The sequence below is a fragment of the Lissotriton helveticus genome, chromosome 4_1, assembly GCF_964261635.1.
Source record: "Lissotriton helveticus chromosome 4_1, aLisHel1.1, whole genome shotgun sequence".
Lineage (NCBI taxonomy): Eukaryota > Metazoa > Chordata > Amphibia > Caudata > Salamandridae > Lissotriton > Lissotriton helveticus.
This window is the reverse complement of record NC_136063.1, coordinates 2,114,282,798-2,114,306,095: the sequence shown is the minus strand read 5'-3', so window position 1 is coordinate 2,114,306,095 and position 23,298 is coordinate 2,114,282,798. Positions and strand designations below refer to the sequence as shown.

The 23,298-nt window shown below is 46.9% G+C and overlaps 1 protein-coding gene across 1 annotated transcript in view; it reads right to left on the bottom strand.

Annotated features, from left to right (window-relative positions):
* The window catches only part of CHRDL1 (chordin like 1), a 665,356-nt gene that overhangs the window by 102,272 nt on the left and 539,786 nt on the right, over positions 1 to 23,298 (bottom strand). The window contains exon 7 of the mRNA XM_078688799.1: positions 14,534 to 14,708. Coding sequence (XP_078544925.1) covers positions 14,534 to 14,708 — 175 coding nt within the window. The remainder of the gene's footprint in view (positions 1 to 14,533; positions 14,709 to 23,298) is intronic.

Genomic DNA, 23,298 nt, shown 5'->3' with positions numbered 1-23,298 from the left:
TGCAGAGACAGTCGTATCTTGTCGTCCCAAGATCCTCTCCTCTGGTCCCACTGATCCTCCAAGCACTCCTGCAGCGGTCTCATGTGCAGCCGTGCATGTGGCGTCAGGAAGATACAAGAGGCCATCGATCCCAGTAGAGAAGACACCGTCTTCACTGTTGTAGATGGAGTGGTCATAAGAGCCTGAGCCTTCCGAAGGAGTGATAATCGTCGCTCCTCCAAAGGAGACACGCTTGCTGACCTCGTATCGATGGTGGCCCCTCAAGTACTGAATGCACTGGACCGGAGTCGGGACAGACTTGGACATGTTGATGTGCAATCCCAGCTTGTTCAAAAGAACGCACGTCTTCTGGAACTGCGCTTGAGCTTCCGAGAAGGAGGAAGCCTTGATCAACCATTCGTCCAGGTACGGGTAGACAAAGACCTTGTTCTTCCTCAGGTGCGCCGCTACCACAGCCATGCACTTCGAGAAAGTCCTGGGTGCAGACTTCAGCCCGAATGGAAGTACCGTGTACTGATAGTGATTGGTGCCGACTTGAAATCGCAGGAACTTCCTGTGTTTGTGTGCAATGGGCACATGGAAGTACGCATCCTGTAGGTCTATTGCACATAGCCAGTCTCCCTGTTGCAACTGAGGGTAAATCTGATGCAACGACAGCATGCGAAACTTCTCTCTGTGAATCCATTTGTTCGCCTGTCGCAAGTCCAGAATGGGCCTGAACTCGTTCTTGTCCTTCTTGCGGACCAGAAAGAACCGGGAGTACAGACCTCTTCCTCTTTGAGACAGAGGTACGTCTTCTATCGCCCTTTTCCTTAACAGGATATCGGCCTCCGCCTGGAGCTCGCGCAGTTGATACTGCGAGCTGACAGGAGGAATCGATGGAGGAGGGCTGGTGAACCGAAGACTGTATCCATTACAAACAATATTCAGCACCCACTTGTCCTGAGTCATTTTTCTCCACTCTGCCAGAAAAAATTGAACGCTTCCCCCCACCGGAGCGGGTAACGGATAAAGGGGAAGTAACCGCTCAGGGTCGAGACCCGGCCGGTCCTTTGTTAGCTGTAGTCGACTGCTGTCTTCTGGAAGGGTCTCCGGAACTGCTGCTGTTGTTGCTGCTGCTGTCCCGAAGACTGTCCTCGCCCCTCTGCCCTGTGCACAGAACCGTCTCTGGAACGGTCGGTAGGGCTTCTTTTCATTTGGCTTCTCCAAGCCCACTGCAGTCAGGGTCTCTGCCTCCGCCTTCATGCGGGCCATCTCATCATCGGCATGTTTTCCAAACAGAGTCTCTCCTGAAAACGGCAGATTGGCCACCCGCTGCTGGGCCTCCGGCTTGAGTGACGTGAGCCTGAGCCAAGCATGACGTCGCTGGTTAATCCCATGACAGTAACCATGGGCCCCCAAGAGAGAGATATCCGCAGCCGCGCTGATGACCTGGTTTGAAACCAGCATCCCTTCCCTAAGGATCTCTAGGAAGTCCTCCCTCTTGTCTCGTGGCAGAAGCTCCGTGAACTGTTGCAGGGAATCCCACAGGGCACGGTCGTACCGCCCCAGCAAGGCCGAATCACTGGAGGCTTTCATGGTAGTGGAAGCAGTCCCACAAGCCTTCCTCCCAGCCGAATCGATCCACCGGCTTTCCTTGTCAGGCGGTACGGTGGAGGACGGGGAGGTAGAGTGTAACTTCCTGGCCGCCATCACTATAACGGAATCGGGTACTGGATCCATTCTCAGGAATGCCGGGTCCGAATACGGGGCCCTGTACTTCTTCAGAAGTCGGGAGGGAGCGGCCTTTACCACCGCTGGCGTAAGGAACAGCTCCTCCGCAGGTTCCACCAAATCTGGCACTAGTGGCAGCAAAGGACAAGACAGATGCTTCTTGTGAAGTGTCTCAAATATCACGGACGTCGTAGGTATAGGAGCCGTCACCGTGATGCCCAACTTCGTAGCCCCCCTCAGGAGAACCTCCTGGAACGTGCTGACACCCTTGTCCCCGGGGAATCCGACAAGGTCAGCGAATAGGATCGTGTCCTGGAGGAGTCCGTGCGGGACCTGGATCCTCACCTCCTATGGCGGCGTCTAGATCTAGTGGAGGATCTGTGCCGACTCCTAGATCTTCCTCTCCGTCTGGAGCGTGGTCTTGACTTCCTGGGCCTCGGACGATCCGCCGGTTCCACCGGCGCGGGCGTCTTAGGTTTGGCCGGGGCCTGCGGCTTAGGAGTCCCCTTGGGAGGGGTCGGAAACCTGGGCAATGAATACGACCTCGGAGGAACCGGAGGAGGCTTCAGTGGCACCTGAGGTGGAGGTACGGCTTGCGGAAGCGGAGGCAACGGAGGAGGGGTAGGAGCCCTCGGAGGGGGACCCCTCGGCAATGGCGGCAGAGGCGTAACTTGCGAAGGCGTATACACCTCGGAATACACCGAGCCCGGTGATCCGCCACCAGCCTGGGACGTCGGAGAGCCTCCCATGGCATCAGGCCTCTTCTCCCGCTTCTTCGACGTCGAAGAACGGTGACCAGACGGCGAGCGTCGGCCCCTCGACGTCGAGCGTCTCTTCCTCGGCGTCGACCGCCTTCCGTGCCTCGATGTCGACTTCGTACACCTCGACGTCGATCTCTCGTTCCTCGACGGCGATCTCAACCGCCTCGACGATGACCTCTTGCGCCTCGACGGCGACCTCTTGTGCCTCGACGGCGACCTCGACCGCCTCGACCGCCTCGACGGTGACCTCTTCCGCCTCGACGGCGACCTCTTCCGCTTCGACGGCGGACCACTCCTCGACGACGAGGATCCCCTCGACGACGATGTTCTCCTCCTCTTCGCCGACGGCGAACGGCGGTGTCGCTTCGACGGCGAGCGCGGACGCCGGGCCCTTCGACGTCGATCACTCGACGTCGACACCGACGAGGATGACGACGAAATCGTCACCGGAGACTTCGACGGCGGTCTGTGTACATCCCTCGACGTCGAGCGCCGATGGCGCTTCGCCCCAGAGCCCTGGGGGGACGGGGAGCAGACCGTAGTCATCCCTCTCGACGTCGTGGTCGCTGCAATCGACCCAGACGGAGAGTGGGCACGCTTGCTGGTCTTCCTGCCTCTGGGGAGCCCCCCCAGAGGCCTCAGCATGGGCAGAAGGAGCCCCTCCAGACCCACCTTGCGCCTTCAGCCTTCTTTCCTCGAGTCCCTGAAGCCTGATCTTCTGTCTGTCCTTCAGGGTCCTGCCAGAGAAGCCTTGACAAATCTCACACTCCTCTGGGACATGGGAAGAGGGAAGGCAGAGGATACACACCTCATGGGGATCTGATTTGGCTTTCTTCCTGGAGCACTCCGGGCATTTGTCAAATAATGCAGGCATATTTGACATCAAAAGGGAGCAAAAACCAAGAAGAACAGCACCAAAGTACTTTAGAAGCACTCAAAACGAAACTAATAGTGAAAAATCACCAAGAAACCCTTGAAAAAGGGAGAGCTCAATGCTCCAGGGTCCTGCTTGCAGGAGCCGGAAAAAAGAACTGAAAGTAAAAGGGACCTGCAGTGCATTCTGGGATACTGTGAAGTTCTGGAAGGTTCTCTTAAAGGCACAGTATCCTGTTCTGAGCCACATAATGGCAGCCTATGGGGCTTGTCTGTCCAGATCCTCCTCTCTATCATTCCAGAGGGTTTTTGCTGCTGAAGCAAGGGAAATCTGTGCAGGCTATGCTGTTTTGTGGATTTTGTTGGTGGAATTTCTAGTTGAAGTACTGGACAGTGTAGCCTGTTTTATAGGCTGCATTATCTGTCTTTAATTCTCTCTTAAGTGTCTGTGCAGGTCTGCATTTTTTGACACTTTAAGAGATTATTTTTGATTGCTCCGGGGTCCACGCACATGGGCGGGACTATTCACTAGATTATGACTATAACAGAGATACCCCTACTACAGAACTGTGGCAGACGCTTAGGGAGTTTTTCTCGCGTAGGGTCTGTTACAGGCTTAGCATCTTTTAGATTGTCTAGTGAGACCCTTAGGGCTGTCAAGAAACGCCGTATCTCCAACCAGAGGCCTCAAAGTCGTCACCAGGAAGTAGGAGCCCGGGCTGGGGAAGGCTAAGCCAGACCCAATAGGGGCCCGGGACAAACGCCATCCGGAGGCGGGAGGCCCCCCTTGCTCATTTGCATAATCCACAATGGGGGGGTGACCAGGCCCCCTCGAATCCAGGGATGAGTTGGAAAGCAGTAAGGGGGAGAAGTAGGGGCACTAGGCCCGGGAAGGGCACAAACCGCTCCTCCCAGCAGAACAAGGAGGAGATGAAATTCCGAGCACTTGCCCCGGACGCGGACCGAGTGATGACCCGGGTGCCGGAAGAGTTTTGGGCATGTGTGGACCTGGTTTGAAGACGATGCTGGACAACCCACTGGCCCCAAAAACAGAGACACGTTACCGTAAGTGTTGGGAAACATTTGTGGCTAGGACAGGGCTAACAAGGGACCGCCAAGCAGATCAGGAAGAAGTCTTAAACTTCATTGAGTAGGCCTTCGTGTCGGGCCAGACTAAACCGTGGGCCCAGACACACTTGAATGCAGTAGCCTATTACACAAAAACAGCAACAACCAGGGCTTTCCAATGTAGGATGTCAATGAGAGTCTGGGGCAGGTTGCAGCAAGCAAAGAGGGATACAAGGCGGCCCATCCATTTTAACATACTACAGCGTATGATTGGGGTCCTAGGGGTAGTATGCCGCTTGGGGCTTACAGGATCAGCGAGTTGGTAGCCCCAGCGGTCGCTGACCCAAGGACAGCATGCCTAAACAGGGGTGAAGTGGAGTTATGGGACGGGCAGATGGACATCCTGCTGTAACGATCTAAAACAGACCAGGCAGGCAGAGGGAAGTGGACTAGATTAAACTGCATTAGGGACAAATCCTGCTGCCCAGTGTGCGTACTTCAAAAGTACTTTTGACCAAAGGACAACGGCCAAGGGCCACGTTTCAGGTATGGGGATGGGTCGTTCCTCAGCCGTTTTCAATTCATAACGGTGATGAGAAAAACTCTAGAGGCAGTTGGGCTTCCTGCTAGAGCATTTGGGTCTCACTCTTTCAGAATAAGGGTTGCCACCACATCCTCAGGGCTATGTTTGGGTGCCGAACAAATCAAGGGAATAGGGCGCTGGGCATTCGGTGCATCCAAACGTTACATACGCCCTATGATGTACTAAGTCTGGTTTCTCCCTCCCCCGTCCAGGTCCAACCGCACCGTGGAAGAAGGTATGGATCCTGGGTCACTCCTACGTGACACAGGCTCAACGCTGGGCGGCGGCTAGATGCAAATGCGTCGGGATATGGCTGCGGGATACCGACGTAGTGTGTCTGGGGTGTTCAGGTATGAAATGGGATCAACTGCTCCCTGCGGTGCGGGAAGCAATGGGGCAAGGTGGCAGACTGGATGCAGTGGTTGTCCACCTGGGAGGCAACGACTTGGCAGCTCTGGGGAGGAGGGTCCTTCTAGAGAATATGCAGGAAGGCCTCACAACCATGGCTTGACTGAAATGCCCAGCTGAAGTAATTTTTTCAGAAATAATAGTGCAGAGGGCATGGTGTGGGGCCATGGACTTGGGGGCAATGGAAAAATCCAGACGAAAACTCAATATCACCATGGGGAAGATATGTGGGGCCAACGGATTGGGTTTCGTAAGACACGGTTTCATACATTCGAGGTCTCCGGGCTATCACCTGGAGGAGTGGGTACACTTTACTGGGGTGGGCAGGGCAGGGGGAGCTCTCTCCGATCGTGAAACCGTAGGTAGCGTGTCAGAAGGAACACCAGAAAGGTAGAAGATAGAGATAAATTACTAAATGTAGAAGGAAGGCTCACACAGTGTCCTTGGGATGCCTCATGGCAGGGGCACTGAGGGAGCGAAGGGCGGCTTACCGCCATAGAAACAGTAGATGTGATGCTCCCACAGAGCCCTTGGGATGCCTAACGGCAGGGGTACAGAGGGAGCGAAATGTAAGGACTCAGCCTCAGGCAGGAGGGAGTAGATACTCAAATAAGGTCCTTGGGATGCCACACATCAGGGACCCCTGGGAGCAGGGTGAGCCCATGAAGGGGTCCAGGGCAAGCGGGACGGCACTTCCAGCCCTGGCAGGTCCTGACGGACACCCACCAAGTCGGTAACAAGTTGAAGCCTACACCTGTGAAGTGTAGGCCCAGACAGGTGGGCCCCACCCCTCCCTAGAAACTGGATTAGCTGGAACCACAAAATGACCAAAGGGATTACAAAGACAATGAAATGTGTTAACATGGATATTAAAATGACAATTGGAATGACTATGATTTTGCAAACTGTTTAACCATGTTATGTTGAATAAACTGTGACCTTTTATGGCACCAAAGCACGTTGTCAGTGGTGTGATTTGAAGGGTAAGATGGACGCAGTTTAAAGCAGGGGAGGGGGGGACAAACCTCCTCCTGGGAAGGGATGGAGCCCGGGCCAGGGAAGGCAAAGCCAGACCCAATGGGGGCCCGGGACAAACGCCATTTGGAGGCGGGAGCCCCCCCCCCCATCCATTTGCATAACCGGCAATGGGGGGAACCTGGATTGGTCACCCAAGGGCAAGCTCGGGCCCCCTCCAATCCAGGGAGGAGCGGGCAAGCAGCGAGGGGGGATAAGTAGGGGCACTAGGCCAGAGAAGGGCACAGCCCCCCCCTCGCAGAAGAACAAGGAGAACCCCACCCACACGAGAAGGAAGCGGGAGTTGCAGCTGCAATGGTGGAAAGATAGAGGTGAAGTCGAAGGAACACAAGAAAAGTAGAAAAAAGAGATAATTTACTAAAGGTAGAAGGAAGGCTCACACAGTGTCCTTGTGATGCCTCATAGCAGGGGCACTGAGGGAGTGAAGGGCGGCTTACCACCATAGAAAGAGTAGATGTGATGCTCCCACAGGACTCTTGGGATGCCTAACGGCAGGGGTACGAGATGTAAGGACTCAGCCTCAGGCAGGGACCCCTGGGAGCAGGGAGAGCCCATGAATGGGTCCAGGGCAAGCGGGTCGGCGCTTGCAGCCCGGGCAGGTCCTGATGGACACCCTCCAAGTCGGTAGCAAGTTGAAGCCTAAACCCGTGAATTGAAGGCCCAGATAGGTGGGCCCCACCCCTCCCTAGAAACTGAGTTTGCTGGGACAACATTATGACCCAAAAATACAAATGAATTGTAAAGACAATGAAATGTGTTAACATGGATATTAAAAGGACAATTGGAATGACCATGATTTTGCAAAATGTGTAACCATGTTATGTTGAATAAACTACAACCTTTTATGGCACCAAACCACGTTTTCAGTGGTGTGATTTAAAGGGTAAGATGGACGCAGTTCAAAGCAGGGGCGGGGGGGACAACTCGCCTCCTGGGAGGGGTTCATCCTCTGGCTGATTTATTGGTCAGTGAGTGCCATCAATTAAGTCACGTGGGATAGAGTGGGATAGCACAGAAGCAAAGTGAAATGTCAGATCTGGGCCTTGAGAAACCATGGCCGATGACAGAATTCAGGATTGACTTCCAGCAGAGTAGCTACATGTTGACTGTATGTTGAGCGGATAGTTACAGCTTAATACTATCCATTTATAACAGCTGACACCAAACAAGTGTCCCTCAAGAATTGAAGAGCAGTGTAAACGCGATTATGTGAGCACGCTTCACATTCAAGGAAGTCAACAGGTGGGATGCCGAATCTGTGCATCCGTGCCGGACATTCCGTACTCAATGCCCACTGATGTGTATTGAGTTCTGACAATGGTATGGGTGGGGGGAACAGAGGCACCGAAATTAAACAATAACTTAGATACATGGCTGCCCTCTGATTAGTGCTGGGCTGATAGAACAGGGATAGTAGTATTTATAGAAACTGACATGGTCTGCTAAAGACTTACAGCAAACTAAGGAACCTGTGACCTCTCACCAGGGCCACTGGAATTATGCAGCAGGAAAGGATCAACATATGCGGCAAGATTGGGTAAATTATGCAGCAAAAAAAGGCAAATTATGCGTCATAATGTGGCACATTTTGTAATTGTATTACTTCGTTATTACATCTTTTTAAAGTTTGTAGAACTCAGTGGACATTTGTTGCACCCCATTAGTACCAGTTTAACATCCAAACATAACAATATGCAACAGAAGGGTGACCAGTCCAGCTTTGCAAAGGGCCTTTCACTTCATGGCAACAAGTGTCTCTGCATTTTTTGTAACTTTTGAACCGTTTGAGCAAGATTTTTTTTTCTTTTTGTTAAAATCTGCAGATTATGTGGTGTTTTTTATCTATTTATTTATTTGATGCGATTTTATATAGCGCGAACTTTACCCGAAGGTGTCAGAGCGCTTTACATAAGGACCAGTTGCAAAACATAAGGATTTAGGATTACATGCGTTACATAAAAGATACAAACAGAAAAAATTGCAAATGTACAAGATGTAAAGTCGCACAAGGAAGAGATACAAACAAAAAGAAAAATTTCAAATGTACAAATAGTAAAGTCACTCAAAGAAGAGATACAAATGGATATATTCTAAGAGTCACATAGGAATGGTAGAGAGTACAAAGGTCTACTGCATATACTAGTCATTAGAGTTATCTCTATATACATATATACACATAGTAGATTTTCTCAGGTCAAGACCCAAAAAAAAAAAAAAAAAAAACAGAAGGGCAGAGTTCCATTAAGTGGGGTCGGAGGGCGGACGCAGTCACAGCACCAAGGGAGGGTGGGAGGGATACAAGGGTATGGAGAAAAGGCAAATCAGAAAAGGGAAGAAACATTTGAGGATCGTTAAGGGGGAAACGATGGAATGGACAAGATGGTGGGTCAGGGTCCAGAGAAAAGCTGCCGACAGCAGCAGCAAAATGGCAGCCAGCACAAAAGAAAAAGTAAAGAAGTCCATGAGAGTCCGGGGCGTAGTTTCTTTCATTCGAATGTGGCTGCAGGGCTGCTGCCTGCATCTGGTGTTTTCATGGCCCGATGCTTTGTTTTGGGGAGGGGTGTGTGCCCCGAGGGCTGCTCCGCACGGGCCCTCTCTGCTGGCCCAGAATTGCAGGGGCTGCTGCAGACATGGGGCGGCCGGGGTGCACGGCCAGGGCTCACCTTTCTCGGCGGCGGCTGCATAGTGATCCTGCAGGTCCGGGAAAACCATAAATCCCTGGTGTGGAGAGGCGCCTCCGGCGCTGCTCTGGCCCCTGGGGGGGCTTCAGAGCGGCCCAGGGCCAGGGGAGCCGCTGTTGTTGGAATGACGGAATATGTGGCAAATGCGGCAAATCTATATTTATGTGCAAACCGCTGCACAATCACATAATTCAGGTGCCCAGCCTCTCACCCACTCCCAGTCAATGAATGGTGCTTCACCCATGTCTGGACCGCTGGTAGCCCTCTCAGTGTGAGGCCGGATAGCTCTGCTGTGGCAGGCACGTGTGTAGGTAAGTCAGTGACATTCAGGGGTGGGGTATGAATATCAAATTTCCCAAACAAAACAACAGTGGGCCACAGGGTGGAGGGTTGAGATGAGTCAGATGACCAAGGTTCAGGAGGTACTGTTTCAATGAGAAGCAGGGTCAGTGCCAATTTGCATTAGCTAGGCCTCTGTCTAGAGGGGCACTGTGGAAGGACACACAGGCAGGTTAATAGGGCGAGACCAAGCCATGCGTCTGGCTTGTCTCTAAGAGTCAGTGCATGAGCCAAGTCATGAAAATATTTGGCATGTATATCGTGCAACAAACATAATTTAAAAATGTAATACAGACTCTTCGAAATGCAAAAAACGGTACGGTATTCCTTTAACATATGGAAGCGTTTCACCTTATTACATCAAACTATATCACTGCATAGACAGACATTTCTTTCAAATGACAGATTTTACACATGAACTTAGAAACAGTAATGATTAATCCCACAGACAATGCCGTAAGCATACCAAGAGGCAAGTCAGTAGTCATGTATGCCTAAATGTGGCCTAGATTCTTATTAAAGAATGGAGCAATATTATAGTCTATTAAATCAAGCATAAGAGGTGTTTGTACAGCACACATCCCCAACTCAAATTTTTTAAAGTGCTCTCATATGTGATAATAAAGAAAAGGAAGGCTGTGTGAAATAAAATATGTGCCTAGGATCACACAATTTGAGCAAGCAGGGAAGTCGGTATTGATTCTAGGTAATCTGGGTTCAAGTTTTGAAATTTACTGTCTGTCTCTACTTTTTTACATCAAAAATTACCGTTTCGTATTTTATTCTTGGCAAAAAACTTGGCACCTGCAGAACAGACACCCTCAGACCAAACTACAAACTCATGAATGCATATTTGAGGTTGTTACACCCAAACACCACCCCCTAAAGCTGCCCCCCTGGTGGCAGGGCATGGATGTGTATTCTCTGAGACATTTGAAGGGACAGGACAGTCCTCCTTCCTCATGGCCAGGGCCAGACTGGTCCTACCGGGCATGGGGCATTCCCCTGGGAGGCTGGAAGGGAGGAGGCCGGTTTTGCAGTGGTGAGGGCTGGTTTTGTTACTGGGGGAGAATTTTGCATCAGTGCTAAAATGTCATCCCCCAGTAGCAAAAGAATCAAGCAAGTTTTTCCAGGCTCCCAGTGTCATGCAGTGCTTCCCGAGGGGCTGTTCCAAGAAAAGGGCTGCTTTGGGTCATGACACCAAAGCACCACGCCTTTGGTACCGGCAATAATAATCCACATTTGTAAAGTGCGAACAATCACCAGTAAGGGTCTCTAGGCGCTGGGGGCCGTCGGGAAGATTAAGCAAGCTATTGCCCAGAGTCACATGGTGCTGGGCTAATCTGTCACCAGAGTTGGGGATCGAACCGTGATCCCCAAATTCCAACGTCAGTCGCCCTGGCTGCGGAGCCACACCTCTCCCCACCCATATGACCCGACTCACTCATTTCAGAGACAGCTGCAGCACACTGTAAACTGCAAGCCCCATTGCTCAGCACTTGCTTTCAAATTATTTTTAATGCGCATTGTTGCAACTGACGGGCTCAGGAGCTCGAAGTTGTGTGACAAAATGTGGTAGCGCGGTGCGGACGATGGGTGATTCACATTAGTCTAACCCGTGATGGGTGATGCTTGGCAGGGCCGCCATTAAGTGAGGAACACATGTAAACAAGGCACTGATAAACCTATTTACTTCCAATATACTTTCCCGGAGAGGAAGCTAGAGGCTAATCAGGAGCTAAAGGAGGTGCAAGGGGAAACCCTGATATGTCATTGACGTCATAGACTGCGTGGAGTCACTTCCATTATCTCTAGAATTTTCGTGAATCAGACGTCCATGAAACTGAATTTGGAAGCTTGAGTAGCAAATCAGAGGAACAATGCTCTTAAGGCCTCATTCACTGTATTCTCCAACTGAATTGTTTGAAACCAGAACAGAATTATAAAAAAAAAAGAAAATGCAGGAAAGTAGAATCATATGGTGTCATCTATGTTTTTAGTTATGGCGAGATATGGACTGTGAAAATGCTGCAGTACAAAACTGTCTCTTACAAATGCATCACTTTCAAAAGCGAAATAAATTCGAGGGCAGCCATAGTTAAATGGTAAATATTTATAACTTGTTTAAGATGTTATCATTCCTCCATTAATCATTTTATTTTGAAAACGTGCTTTCTCTTATTAAGATTTAAAGGCTGTCATCTCAATTTCAAATTCGCATCCAATTGTGTCCAGATGTGAGACTCTGACCTGCGTTTGATTTATTCTTCAGGCCTCCTGTTTGTGAGAGCTAGGGATGCACACTGGGCTGTCCGTGGAGCTTATTTAGCACACCATATTGGTTCTATTACTTAAAGCTTTCACTCACGCCTTTCTTCATGAACATATGAATTTGTATGCACACGAATAAACAAAGTAGTCTCTAAAGTTATTCGGTAAATATACTCAGGCACCAGTAGCAGAAAGAAATTTTGGTTTACACATTTGTACACCCTAATTAAAACAATGTGTGGAGCTTTCTAGACATGATTAATACCAAAGGACAACATTTTCCAAAGGTGGTGTGGTCAGGAGTCAAGGCAAAACCGCATCTGGTGGTAGTAGGTGGTGGCACTGAGTTTGGAACTGAGATTCAGTTAGATGAAGTATTCACATAGAATAAAGTCAAGGTTTACGTAAAACAGGCCTCTTAAGTATATAAGAAACAGGTCGTTATTTACTTGTAGAAAAGTAGGGACACTTAATTCAAAACACAACACAGAAAACCAGAAAGCCCTGGCATCCATCTTCCGGGGCAAAGATTCAACATTAAACCATACTGTAGCACGTAGAAGTTCTACATTTGGCACTATAAACAATTTCAAAAGTGATATTATGTTTTACACTTATCTCTATCATTCAAGACTTTAGTGGCCAGTTCTCTGTAGCATCCAGGGCCGGACTGGCCATAGCAGGCACCAGGCGTTTCACTGGTGAGCCACCAGGGTGGGGGCTGGTTTTGGACCCCAGGGGGATCATTTAGGGTTTAAAGAAATATTTCATGGATGTCACTATCCTGTCTCCGCCACACTGACGGAGATCGATCCAGGATATAAAAATAATTCTGACATGTCAGTGTTTTCCCCCCTGAAATGGCTGTTTCCATCCAAGGGGCCACTATGGGGGAAACCTCAGGTCGAAATTTCAACAGAACCCTAGTAGGGTACTATTAGCATGCACATTACAGGTCACTTCCCAGAAGGACCACCATCATTTGCATGTTGGTCTTTCATGGTGACAAAACAGCCACAAGATTCGGCAGCTGCTTTGCCCTCATTTCTGGCACGCCTCCATGGAGGACCTGATGGAAGAGCCAAAACAAGACTTCATCAGTGGGATATCTGCCATCCACCACCCTTTCAGCAGTATGATGGATCATTCTGCTTTTTATCAGGATCCTCATTACTGCCTTATTTTACATCAGGAAGAAAGTGTGTTATAATGGGGCAAATCGAGGGCACAGTGGAGGCTTCTCGGAAGGCACTTTATATTGGTTTTAATGGCATGGCCTTAAATGTCTGGTAATACAGGTCTTTCAGAAAAGATGTATGGCTTTTATCTAGGCCTGCCAGGCCACTGTTTAGTTATACATGAGTGAAAGTATACCTTGGCTCCTTTCTTGAAAGTTTTGGGGTGATCAATCAAGCGAGGGTGAGAAAAAGTTTGGGTCCTGGAAGACTTTTTTTCTCATGCATTTTCCATAGGAGAAATTAAACAATACAGCCAAAATGGTTGAATAGAATTACACCAAATTTGGCAGAAAGCTACATATTTACCCAGAAAGCATGCCTTTGTAATTTGGTGTAAATCTGTTCAGTAGATTTTGGAATTTAAAGTTCAAAATGTATGGATAGACAAATGGTCCCAAAAGACTCCTGGGGTTGTTCCTCGGGATGCAATTAAAAAAAAAAGAGCAATCTGATTGGTCACGAGTCCTTTTTTCACGTCGGACGTCTAACTCCCATGGGACTTAAGATCAGTGGGAGCAAGTGATCTGATTGGCTGGCCTCCGCCTGAAACAAAATCTTGCGACCATCATTTCAGGACCAGGGGTTTCAGTCCTGTATCCTCAAAATGTAAGTGAAATAAGATAAGTAGAGTCCATGCGGCCTGACACCTGGGCCCTATCAGGTGTCCCAGAGGGACATTAGGACCTTCATGTTGGCATAGTAGGTAAATAAAGACAAGAGCCACAATAGCACAATGCCAGCTTAATGTTTTCTTCAGCCTTAAGTGGAACCTGCAGAACCACTGAAGCTTGCTGATACCTGCCCGGCCTGGCGGCCGGGAATCTCTAAACTGGGCAGGCGGGGATCTGCCAGGTGAGTTTAGACCAAAGTGGCAGAGCAGCAGGCCACTTGACGAACTTAAAATGAGCCTCCAGGTTTTTAAATAGTTGAACTGCAGTCACCTAATTAAACTAACATCTTTAATTTTTGAACTACATCATTATCAATTAATTCAATCTAACATAGTAAAACAATCTTCAGTTATTAAAGGGGCATTGATACTGTTGCAATGTTACATGCATGTCAATTCATTTATGGGAATATATTCTTACTTCATGCATAACAAATGTGTTTACACTTGTAAAATGATGGTATCTGAGAATCTAAATTCACCTTAGATACATTGATACCTTTCTGAAGTGGGCCTATATAAGTACATTTATTTCACGTGGAAATCGTGAAAATCTGACATGGATTCAGCATTATTCAATGTGGCAGAATTGATGTTAATATCTGTGCAGATGCCACACTTTGTCCTATTTTTACAACCTTCAAACAATGAAGCTATCCCACCCATTAACAAATCCTTCTCCTCACCATACATTTTCAGCTGTCACATCTACAGTGCATGTGAAAGAAGGCCAATAGGATTTGATAAAAATCATAGCAAACAAACGTGGTTTTCTGTACAAAATATATTGCAAAATAATAAATTAAGCATTTCTTATGTAGGTTCATAATAGCAATTGATATGTATTATTAGATTATTAAGACTATCAATTAAATAAATGTCTCTTGTTTTACCTCGGCCATGCTTGTGCTTGTTGTTGATGACAATTTGTACTATGGTCCCTGATGCTTGCTGGGGGTCAGGAGCAGCCCCTCGATTGCTCCTGCCACTCGGAAAGCGCGGCATGTTGACAACTTGTCGATGGGAGATGGCCGAAGCATCATAATGAGAGCGCTGGTGAGAGTGCCTCTGTGGAAAAACAGAAATATTGGAGAATGAGGAAAGGCCAAAAACTAGAGATATATTAAGTTATTGTCAACCAACTGCATTTAGGGATAATTAGCAATTATCCCCCTATTCTTCAACAGTACAGTAAGCAATCCAATCTCTACTCTGGTAGACCAAGGTCTCTACTATCATACCAGGCAACCTCCAGTTCCTGGCATGTCTGTGAATAGGAGGTTAAAGGTTAACCACAGTATACAGTCCCATGAAGTGAAAATAGAAGCCATGAAAGCCTATTAGGTATCAAGTGTATGGGGTCCGGTTTTCTCTTTGTACTTCAGATGGGTTTAGTACATATATGGACCTATCACAATTTGTTTCCACAGCTAGTTTCTCCAAATTCCTATCCGAGGGAAATTACAAGGGCATATAAGAGCAGTACGAGTAACAGCAGTTGCAAAATAAAACCCAGATTTTTTGCATGTTATTCCCCACTAGTCCTTATAAAAGTAATAATTAGGTTAAAAAAACAACCAGATACTGTTCACAAGCTGTATTAAAACCAGGGTTTCTGCATCCATTATCAGCATGTTTGCGAGGCTCGAGGCTCTTTGCAGGGCCGCCAAACCCCAGGGGCCGCCACGCCAATATATATCCTTAGATACATATTTGCGTGGCGGCCCCTGGCAGGGATTTGGCGGCCTCGGGCCCCCTACCTACACTCCCTGCTCAGGGCCTCCGTGAGCCTAGAGCCGGCCCTGCTCTTTGTTTCTCTTTTTGTGTTTGTGCCACATTTGAAAACGCAGATGATTCCCTTAAGAAGGATTTGCTGACCCCAAATTCTACTGACTATTTGGGAAAACCGGCAGTGGCATTTCAGCCTTTAAAGTCAAGTGTTGGACAAAGGGAGGCTCTGTGCTGTCCCTTTCCGTCAGAATGTGGACAAGGAATTAACATAATTAAACAAAAGAGAGAGTAAGGGATTTGATTCACAAACGTGAATGGAGAGTACTCCTGATCCCCTGGGTATCAGTAATAAACAAACAAAAGAGGAGTACCATCAGAGATAGCTTAAATAAAGCGGTCTGAAGGGATGACTGAAAAAAAGAAGAGAGTCCTTCCTTTATTAAGAAACCCCTCACTCACCGACCTAGTCGGTGACATGCTTCATCATCGGGGTCCACCCTGATAGCCGAGTGCCATCAGGGTGTGCTGCGACACCTGGACTACAGTGGAGCTGGTATTTGTGTGTGTGAAGTGAAAAAAAGTGTTAAAAATCGTCCTGGTATACTTGTATGAAAGATTTATTCGCAAGGAACTAGACAATATTAAAATTAAGTGTGTGGATACATTATGGTGTTATGACCGTGTGTATCACTTATGTGTGAGGTCTACATGTTTCAACCCGTAGGATGGAAGGTACCGGGTTTTCGTCAGGACCAGAAGGAAAATGGGTGGTCAGGACACACTAACGCCCTCCCGTTCCCTAGATTCCTGTGCACTACTGACAATTAGTCAAAGTGAAAAAGAAGCTCAAAAACAAAATAGTCGAGCTAAAAGCAAAAAGACCTGGTGGTAGAAAATAGGCAAAAAGTCACAAGTATGATTAATACAAGCCTGTTACGAAGTGCCATGCTGGTTCTCACGTGTCTGCTGCTATATAGTGCATCCCAGTCAGAGCTTAATGTGATCGGTAGTGACTGACTATCACTAAAGCTGGCACACTCTATCAATAGTGTTGTGCTCGGTGATCACTAGATAGTTAATACGACATTCGATCATATTCAGCACTTAATAGTGCGTGGTTAGAATGCTCACAATTCCATTAGCGTGAGGAAACAACGACGTGGAATATCTACGTTTTCAAATTTGACTCAAACTGGCACATTCAAGTAAATGTTGTGTGCCCAGTGGTCGAGTGGTCGTTATTTGTTTATTTTGACACAGTCGAAAGCACTCAGCACTTCCGTGTGCAAGACTCAACTGCTCACGATTTAAATTAAAGTGAGTAAATAACGACGCAAATTGTTTGTCCCATCAAACGTACACTCACACTATGCAAACACACAAACAACACACATACATAGGCAGAAGAAGGAATCAAGGCTTACTCCTATTATGGATCTTTAAGGCTTCACGGGGTGGAGGGAAGGTAAAAATAACTCAAACTGCCATATTCTGCAATAGGAAAAATATGAGACAGCTATCAGGAGTTTTGCTCACGAAAACGTGACCGAAGTAGAGCGGCCAGGATCGGACTCTAAGCTTTGAAGTTACTTACAGTTTGGTTGAGTATGGATTCAAAGTACCTACTCGCCTCTCCATACCTCCCCGCAAGTGTTTCAGGAGCCGCCAGTATAGATATAGCGGCAGCTATACTTCCGGGGTGGGCGTGGGCACGCAAATACGTAGTGACGTATTCGCGTAGCGTTAATGAAAATGGAGGACGGGAGGGAGTTAGTTCCTAGTGTTGCTAAGCAACGCTGGACTCCTAACTAACACGTAGTGTTCCTGCAGTTGCTAAACTACATCACGCAGGAAACTACAGATAGCTTTGATAGTCTGGGAGCAGGAATTAGCTAGTTAATTACTGATTTAAAGCGGAACAAAATATTGAACCCCTTCTTGGATTGTAAGAAATTAATTTACAGGGAAGGTCACAAAAGGGGAGGGTATGTGGCATAAACGAAAAAGCACATATGTGCTACGTTCCGTAGTGTTATCATCCAGTTATCAGACAAATAGTCTGACCGAGCACAGGTTAATGGAAGATCATATTGTCTGTGGAGAAATCAGGTAATGTTTGCCCAAGGAATATTATCGTTCAATCCTGTGACATGTGTGGATAATCTGTATATCCATCTCTGTTCTTTCTCGAAGAGCCGTTTCTGAGTGTTAGGTCCAGCCATGACTTGTTCGATGACAGTCCACCTCATGTCATTGGGCGTGTGGTTTTCTTCAAGGAAGTGATCTGTCAGTTTTGTTGCATTTTTTTTGCAGCGGATGGTGCTGCGATGCTCGCATATTCTTTGCTTTACTTTTCTTGTCGTCATCCCCACGTAGCGTTTGTTGCATGTGCATTCAATTAAATAAACCACATTGCAGCTATTGCAGTTCGTGTGAGATTGCTGCCTCCATGTTTTACCAGTTTCGATACTCAAGGTTTTAGTGTTACTCGTTAAATGACAAACGCTGCAGTTGCCGCAACGAAAATGTCCTGTTACATCAGGTAAACCCCAAATCTTCGTGATTGATTGATTGTCAACATGTTCTTTCATCTTTGGTCTAGTATTGACCAGTGAGTCTTTCAGGCTTGCTGATTTTTTATAGGAAAAGAGGGGCTTTTCCCAATGAAGATTACCAGTGTTGAGGATGGACCAATGTTTTTTAATGCTCTTAGACACTTGGTTGGAGACACTGTTAAAGGTGGTTACACAAGTAAGTGGTATTTCATTATCCGTGGCTGTTTTAGGCTCTAGGAGAGCCTCTCTTGGTTGGTTCCTGGCTCTTTTTTGACATGTGTTTATGATTTTCGCAGGGTACCCACGGACTTGAAGCTTCTTAGTTAGGTCAGAGGCTTGTTTTTATACTCAGTTAGCTTGCTGCAGTTGCGCCTTAACCTTAAAAATTGTCCGTAGGGAAGATTCTCTTTGAGAGGGCGCGGATGGAAGCTTTCGAACCTAAGCAAGTTATTTTTAGCAGTGGGTTTGTAAAATGTTCTGGTCTCCAGATGATCACTTTCCTTGGTAATCACCACATCAAGAAACACTATTTCTTTCTCACTGAAACAGTGAGTGAATTTCAGGTTCTGGTCGCATGTATTGATCCAGGCAGTAAACTCGATGAGTTGGTCCAATGGTCCTTGCCAAATGGCAAGGACATCGTCAATGTAGCGTTTCCAGAATTTTAGGTGGTCTCTAAAAGGGTTGAGGTTGCTAAGAATAAACTTAAGTTCGAAGTCATAGACATAGAGACCAGCCACACTGGGGGCAAAAACACTGCCCATAGAGGTACCCCCAGTTTGGAGGAATAGAGCTCCCTCAAATTCAAAATAATTACGTTTGAGTGCTAGCCTGGCACACTTAATGATGAAGGCTCTGGGTGTGTGGAATGTCCAGTCCATGTTTCCTAGGGTTTCCTCCAAAACTCTCAGCGTGTCATCTTGAGGTATGCTTGTATATAGACTCTCTATATCAAAGCTTAGTAAGACAGTGTTGTTGTCCACAGTAATTTCCTGTAGAAGATTTAAGAGACTCTTTGTGTCCTGTAAATAAGTGGATGTTTGTTGCACGATGGTTTTCAGGAAAAAATCACAAAATCTTGACAACGGTTCAAGTAGTGACCCGATGCCAGAGACAATAGGGCGGCCTGGTGGTGGTAGTTTCCCTTTGTGCATTTTAGGCAGGGTATAGAAATACGGTATCTTGCCTTCGGTGTCACATAAGTACTCTGCCTCCTGTTTTGAGATTTTGCCCAATACTTCTGCGGTTTCAACTAATCCTTTTATTTCTGATTGCAGTTCCATAGTGGGATCCGAATGTAGGATCTGATAGTTTCTTGTGTCACCTAGTAGGCGTAGACACTCCTCACGATATGCACTGGTGTCCATAACCACGAGTCCGCCCCCTTTGTCGGCGGGTTTTATCGTTATGGTGTCACAACTGCGGAGATTATGTAGGGCATTACATTCAGCTCGGCTCAGGTTTTGAAACTGTGAATTGTTGCTCATTTTTTCTACATCATTGTAGACGGCCTGCTCGAACGTAATTACTTCTACGGGAACTGCATGGGTTGGTGGTATAAAAGAAGATTTCTTTTTTAGTCCACTCTCATTTTGATTGTTAGTAACCACATTGGGTCCTTGTTTCTCGAAGAAAGCTTTAAGTCTTAGTTTTCTAAAGAAAGTTGACAGTTCGCAGTGCAGTTGGAATTTGTCGAGGAGTGCGGTCGGGACAAAACTCAAGCCTTTGTTTAGTACACACATTTCTGTTTCTGATAGTGTTCTAGAGGATAAGTTAGTAACTAAGTCCTCACGTTGCTTGGTCCTGCCTTGCTCCTGGTCTGGCCGCTCACTGGTTCGTCCTCCTCCCAGTGTACCTGGTTTGTTTGTCTTCTTCTTCCCTTTCCCCGCCTGCCTCTGCCTAAAAAAGGAGGGCGGTATTGGTTTTGTTGGAACGGTGGTGGTTGAAAGTGCGGTGGGAAAGGAGGTTGCCAACCGTACATTGGGAACTGCGGTGGATGGTTATACGGATCATGAAACATCGGTGGATTAAATGGTTTCCAGTGATTCTGACCTCTGTAACCTCCTCTTTTATTCTGTTTCGTAGTGCTGGCATTTGAGCCACTGCTACTATTAGATGAAATGCTTGAGGCATCCGAATCGGATGCAGGTTTTGTTGTAGGTACAAAGTCTGGATCAGAGTATGGGTACGCTTTCACAAAAGAGAAACGCTATAAATCTTTTTGAAATTTGGTCACCTTTTGTTGTGTGAGATTTTCTCTGTATTCATTAATCTCTTTGTTCACTTCATCTAACTTCTTTTTGTATCCAGATATGCTGGTTTTTATGTGGGTTTCTGTTTTCTGGATATCTATTAGGATGACTTCTGATAGTCGTAAAGCTGTTTTTAGAATTAGCATAATCCAATCGTGTGTGCAGTGCCACGCTATTAAGGCCCAGTCTTTTCTAAAGGTGGCATCCTCTAAAAAAATGCGAGGGGCATTGGTCACCAGGAGACCCTTAGGGGCCATGTTCTTGGTCACATATTCCTTTAGGATAGTCCCATGTAATATAGTTCTAATTCTGTTCCTCTTCATCTCAGTTAGTTTTTCGCAATCCCCCGTCTGGGAGATTGTTTGTGAGATGCTCGCATCAGCGAACCCGGAGATGTCTTCCAAGATAGCATCAATTTCCTCCGTGGAATAGGAAAGGCCTTTGTTTTCCGCCATCGTGCGTCTGATGTGTGAAAAAAGTGTGAGCTAAGTGTGATGTCGAGTGGGGAAGGACAACTCTCACAGCTGTACGCTGCCTAGATATAATTAAACAAAAGAGAGAGTAAGGGATTTGATTCACAAACGTGAATGGAGAGTACTCCTGATCCCCTGGGTATCAGTAATAAACAAACAAAAGAGGAGTACCATCAGAGATAGCTTAAATAAAGCGGTCTGAGTGGGATGACTGAAAAAAAGAAGAGAGTCCTTCCTTTATTAAGAAACCCCTCACTCACCGACCTAGTCGGTGACATGCTTCATCATCGGGGTCCACCCTGATAGCCGAGTGCCATCAGGGTGTGCTGCGACACCTGGACTACAGTGGAGCTGGTATTTGTGTGTGTGAAGTGAAAAAAAGTGTTAAAAATCGTCCTGGTATACTTGTATGAAAGATTTATTCGCAAGGAACTGGACAATATTAAAATTAAGTGTGTGGATACATTAAGGTGTTATGACCGTGTGTATCACTTATGTGTGAGGTCTACATGTTTCAACCCGTAGGATGGAAGGTACCGGGTTTTCGTCAGGACCAGAAGGAAAATGGGTGGTCAGGACACACTAACGCCCTCTCTTTTGTGAAAGCGTACCCATACTCTGATCCAGACTTTGTACCTACAACAAAACCTGCATCCGATTCGGATGCCTCAAGCATTTCATCTAATAGTAGCAGTGGCTCAAATGCCAGCACTACGAAACAGAATAAAAGAGGAGGTTACAGAGGTCAGAATCACTGGAAACCATTTAATCCACCGATGTTTCATGATCCGTATAACCATCCACCGCAGTTCCCAATGTACGGTTGGCAACCTCCTTTCCCACCGCACTTTCAACCACCACCGTTCCAACAAAACCAATACCGCCCTCCTTTTTTAGGCAGAGGCAGGTGGGGAAAGGGAAGAAGAAGACAAACAAACCAGGTACACTGGGAGGAGGACGAACCAGTGAGCGGCCAGACCAGGAGCAAGGCAGGACCAAGCAACGTGAGGACTTAGTTACTAACTTATCCTCTAGAACACTATCAGAAACAGAAATGTCTGTACTAAACAAAGGCTTGGGTTTTGTCCCGACCGCACGCCTCGACAAATTCCAACTGCACTGTGAACTGTCAACTTTCTTTAGAAAACTAAGACTTAAAGCTTTCTTCGAGAAACAAGGACCCAATGTGGTTACTAACAATCAAAATGAGAGTGGACTAAAAAAGAAATCTTCTTTTATACCACCAACCCATGCAGTTCTCGTAGAAGTAATTACGTTCGAGCAGGCCGTCTACAATGATGTAGAAAAAATGAGCAACAATTCACAGTTTCAAAACCTGAGCCGAGCTGAATGTAATGCCCTACAAAATCTCCGCAGTTGTGACACCATAACGATAAAACCCGCCGACAAAGGGGGCGGACTCGTGGTTATGGACACCAGTGCATATCGTGAGGAGTGTCTACGCCTACTAGGTGACACAAGAAACTATCAGATCCTACATTCGGATCCCACTATGGAACTGCAATCAGAAATAAAAGGATTAGTTGAAACCGCAGAAGTATTGGGCAAAATCTCCAAACAGGAGGCAGAGTACTTATGTGACACCGAAGGCAAGATACCGTATTTCTATACCCTGCCTAAAATGCACAAAGGGAAACTACCACCACCAGGCCGCCCTATTGTCTCTGGCATCGGGTCACTACTTGAACCGTTGTCAAGATTTTGTGATTTTTTCCTGAAAACCATCGTGCAACAAACATCCACTTATTTACAGGACACAAAGAGTCTCTTAAATCTTCTACAGGAAATTACTGTGGACAACAACACTGTCTTACTAAGCTTTGATATAGAGAAACCCTAGGAAACATGGACTGGACATTCCACACACCCAGAGCCTTCATCATTGAGTGTGCCAGGCTAGCACTCAAACGTAATTATTTTGAATTTGAGGGAGCTCTATTCCTCCAAACAGGGGGTACCTTTATGGGCAGTGTTTTTGCTGGTCTCTATGTCTATGACTTCGAACTTAAGTTTATTCTTAGCAACCTCAACCCTTTTAGAGACCATCTAAAATTCTGGAAACGCTACATTGACGATGTCCTTGCCATTTGGCAAGGACGATTGGACCAACTCATCGAGTTTACTGCCTGGATCAATACATGCGACCAGAACCTGAAATTCACCCACTGTTTCAGTGAGAAAGAAATAGTGTTTCTTGATGTGGTGATTACCAAGGAAAGTGATCATCTGGAGACCAGAACATTTTACAAACCCACAGCTAAAAATAACTTGCTTAGGTTCGAAAGCTTCCATCCGCGCCCTCTCAAAGAGAATCTTCCCTACGGACAATTTTTAAGGTTAAGGCGCAACTGCAGCAAGCTAACTGAGTATAAAAACAAGCCTCTGACCTAACTAAGAAGCTTCAAGTCCGTGGGTACCCTGCGAAAATCATAAACACATGTCAAAAAAGAGCCAGGAACCAACCAAGAGAGGCTCTCCTAGAGCCTAAAACAGCCACGGATAATGAAATACCACTTACTTGTGTAACCACCTTTAACAGTGTCTCCAACCAAGTGTCTAAGAGCATTAAAAAACATTGGTCCATCCTCAACACTGGTAATCTTCATTGCGAAAAGCCCCTCTTTTC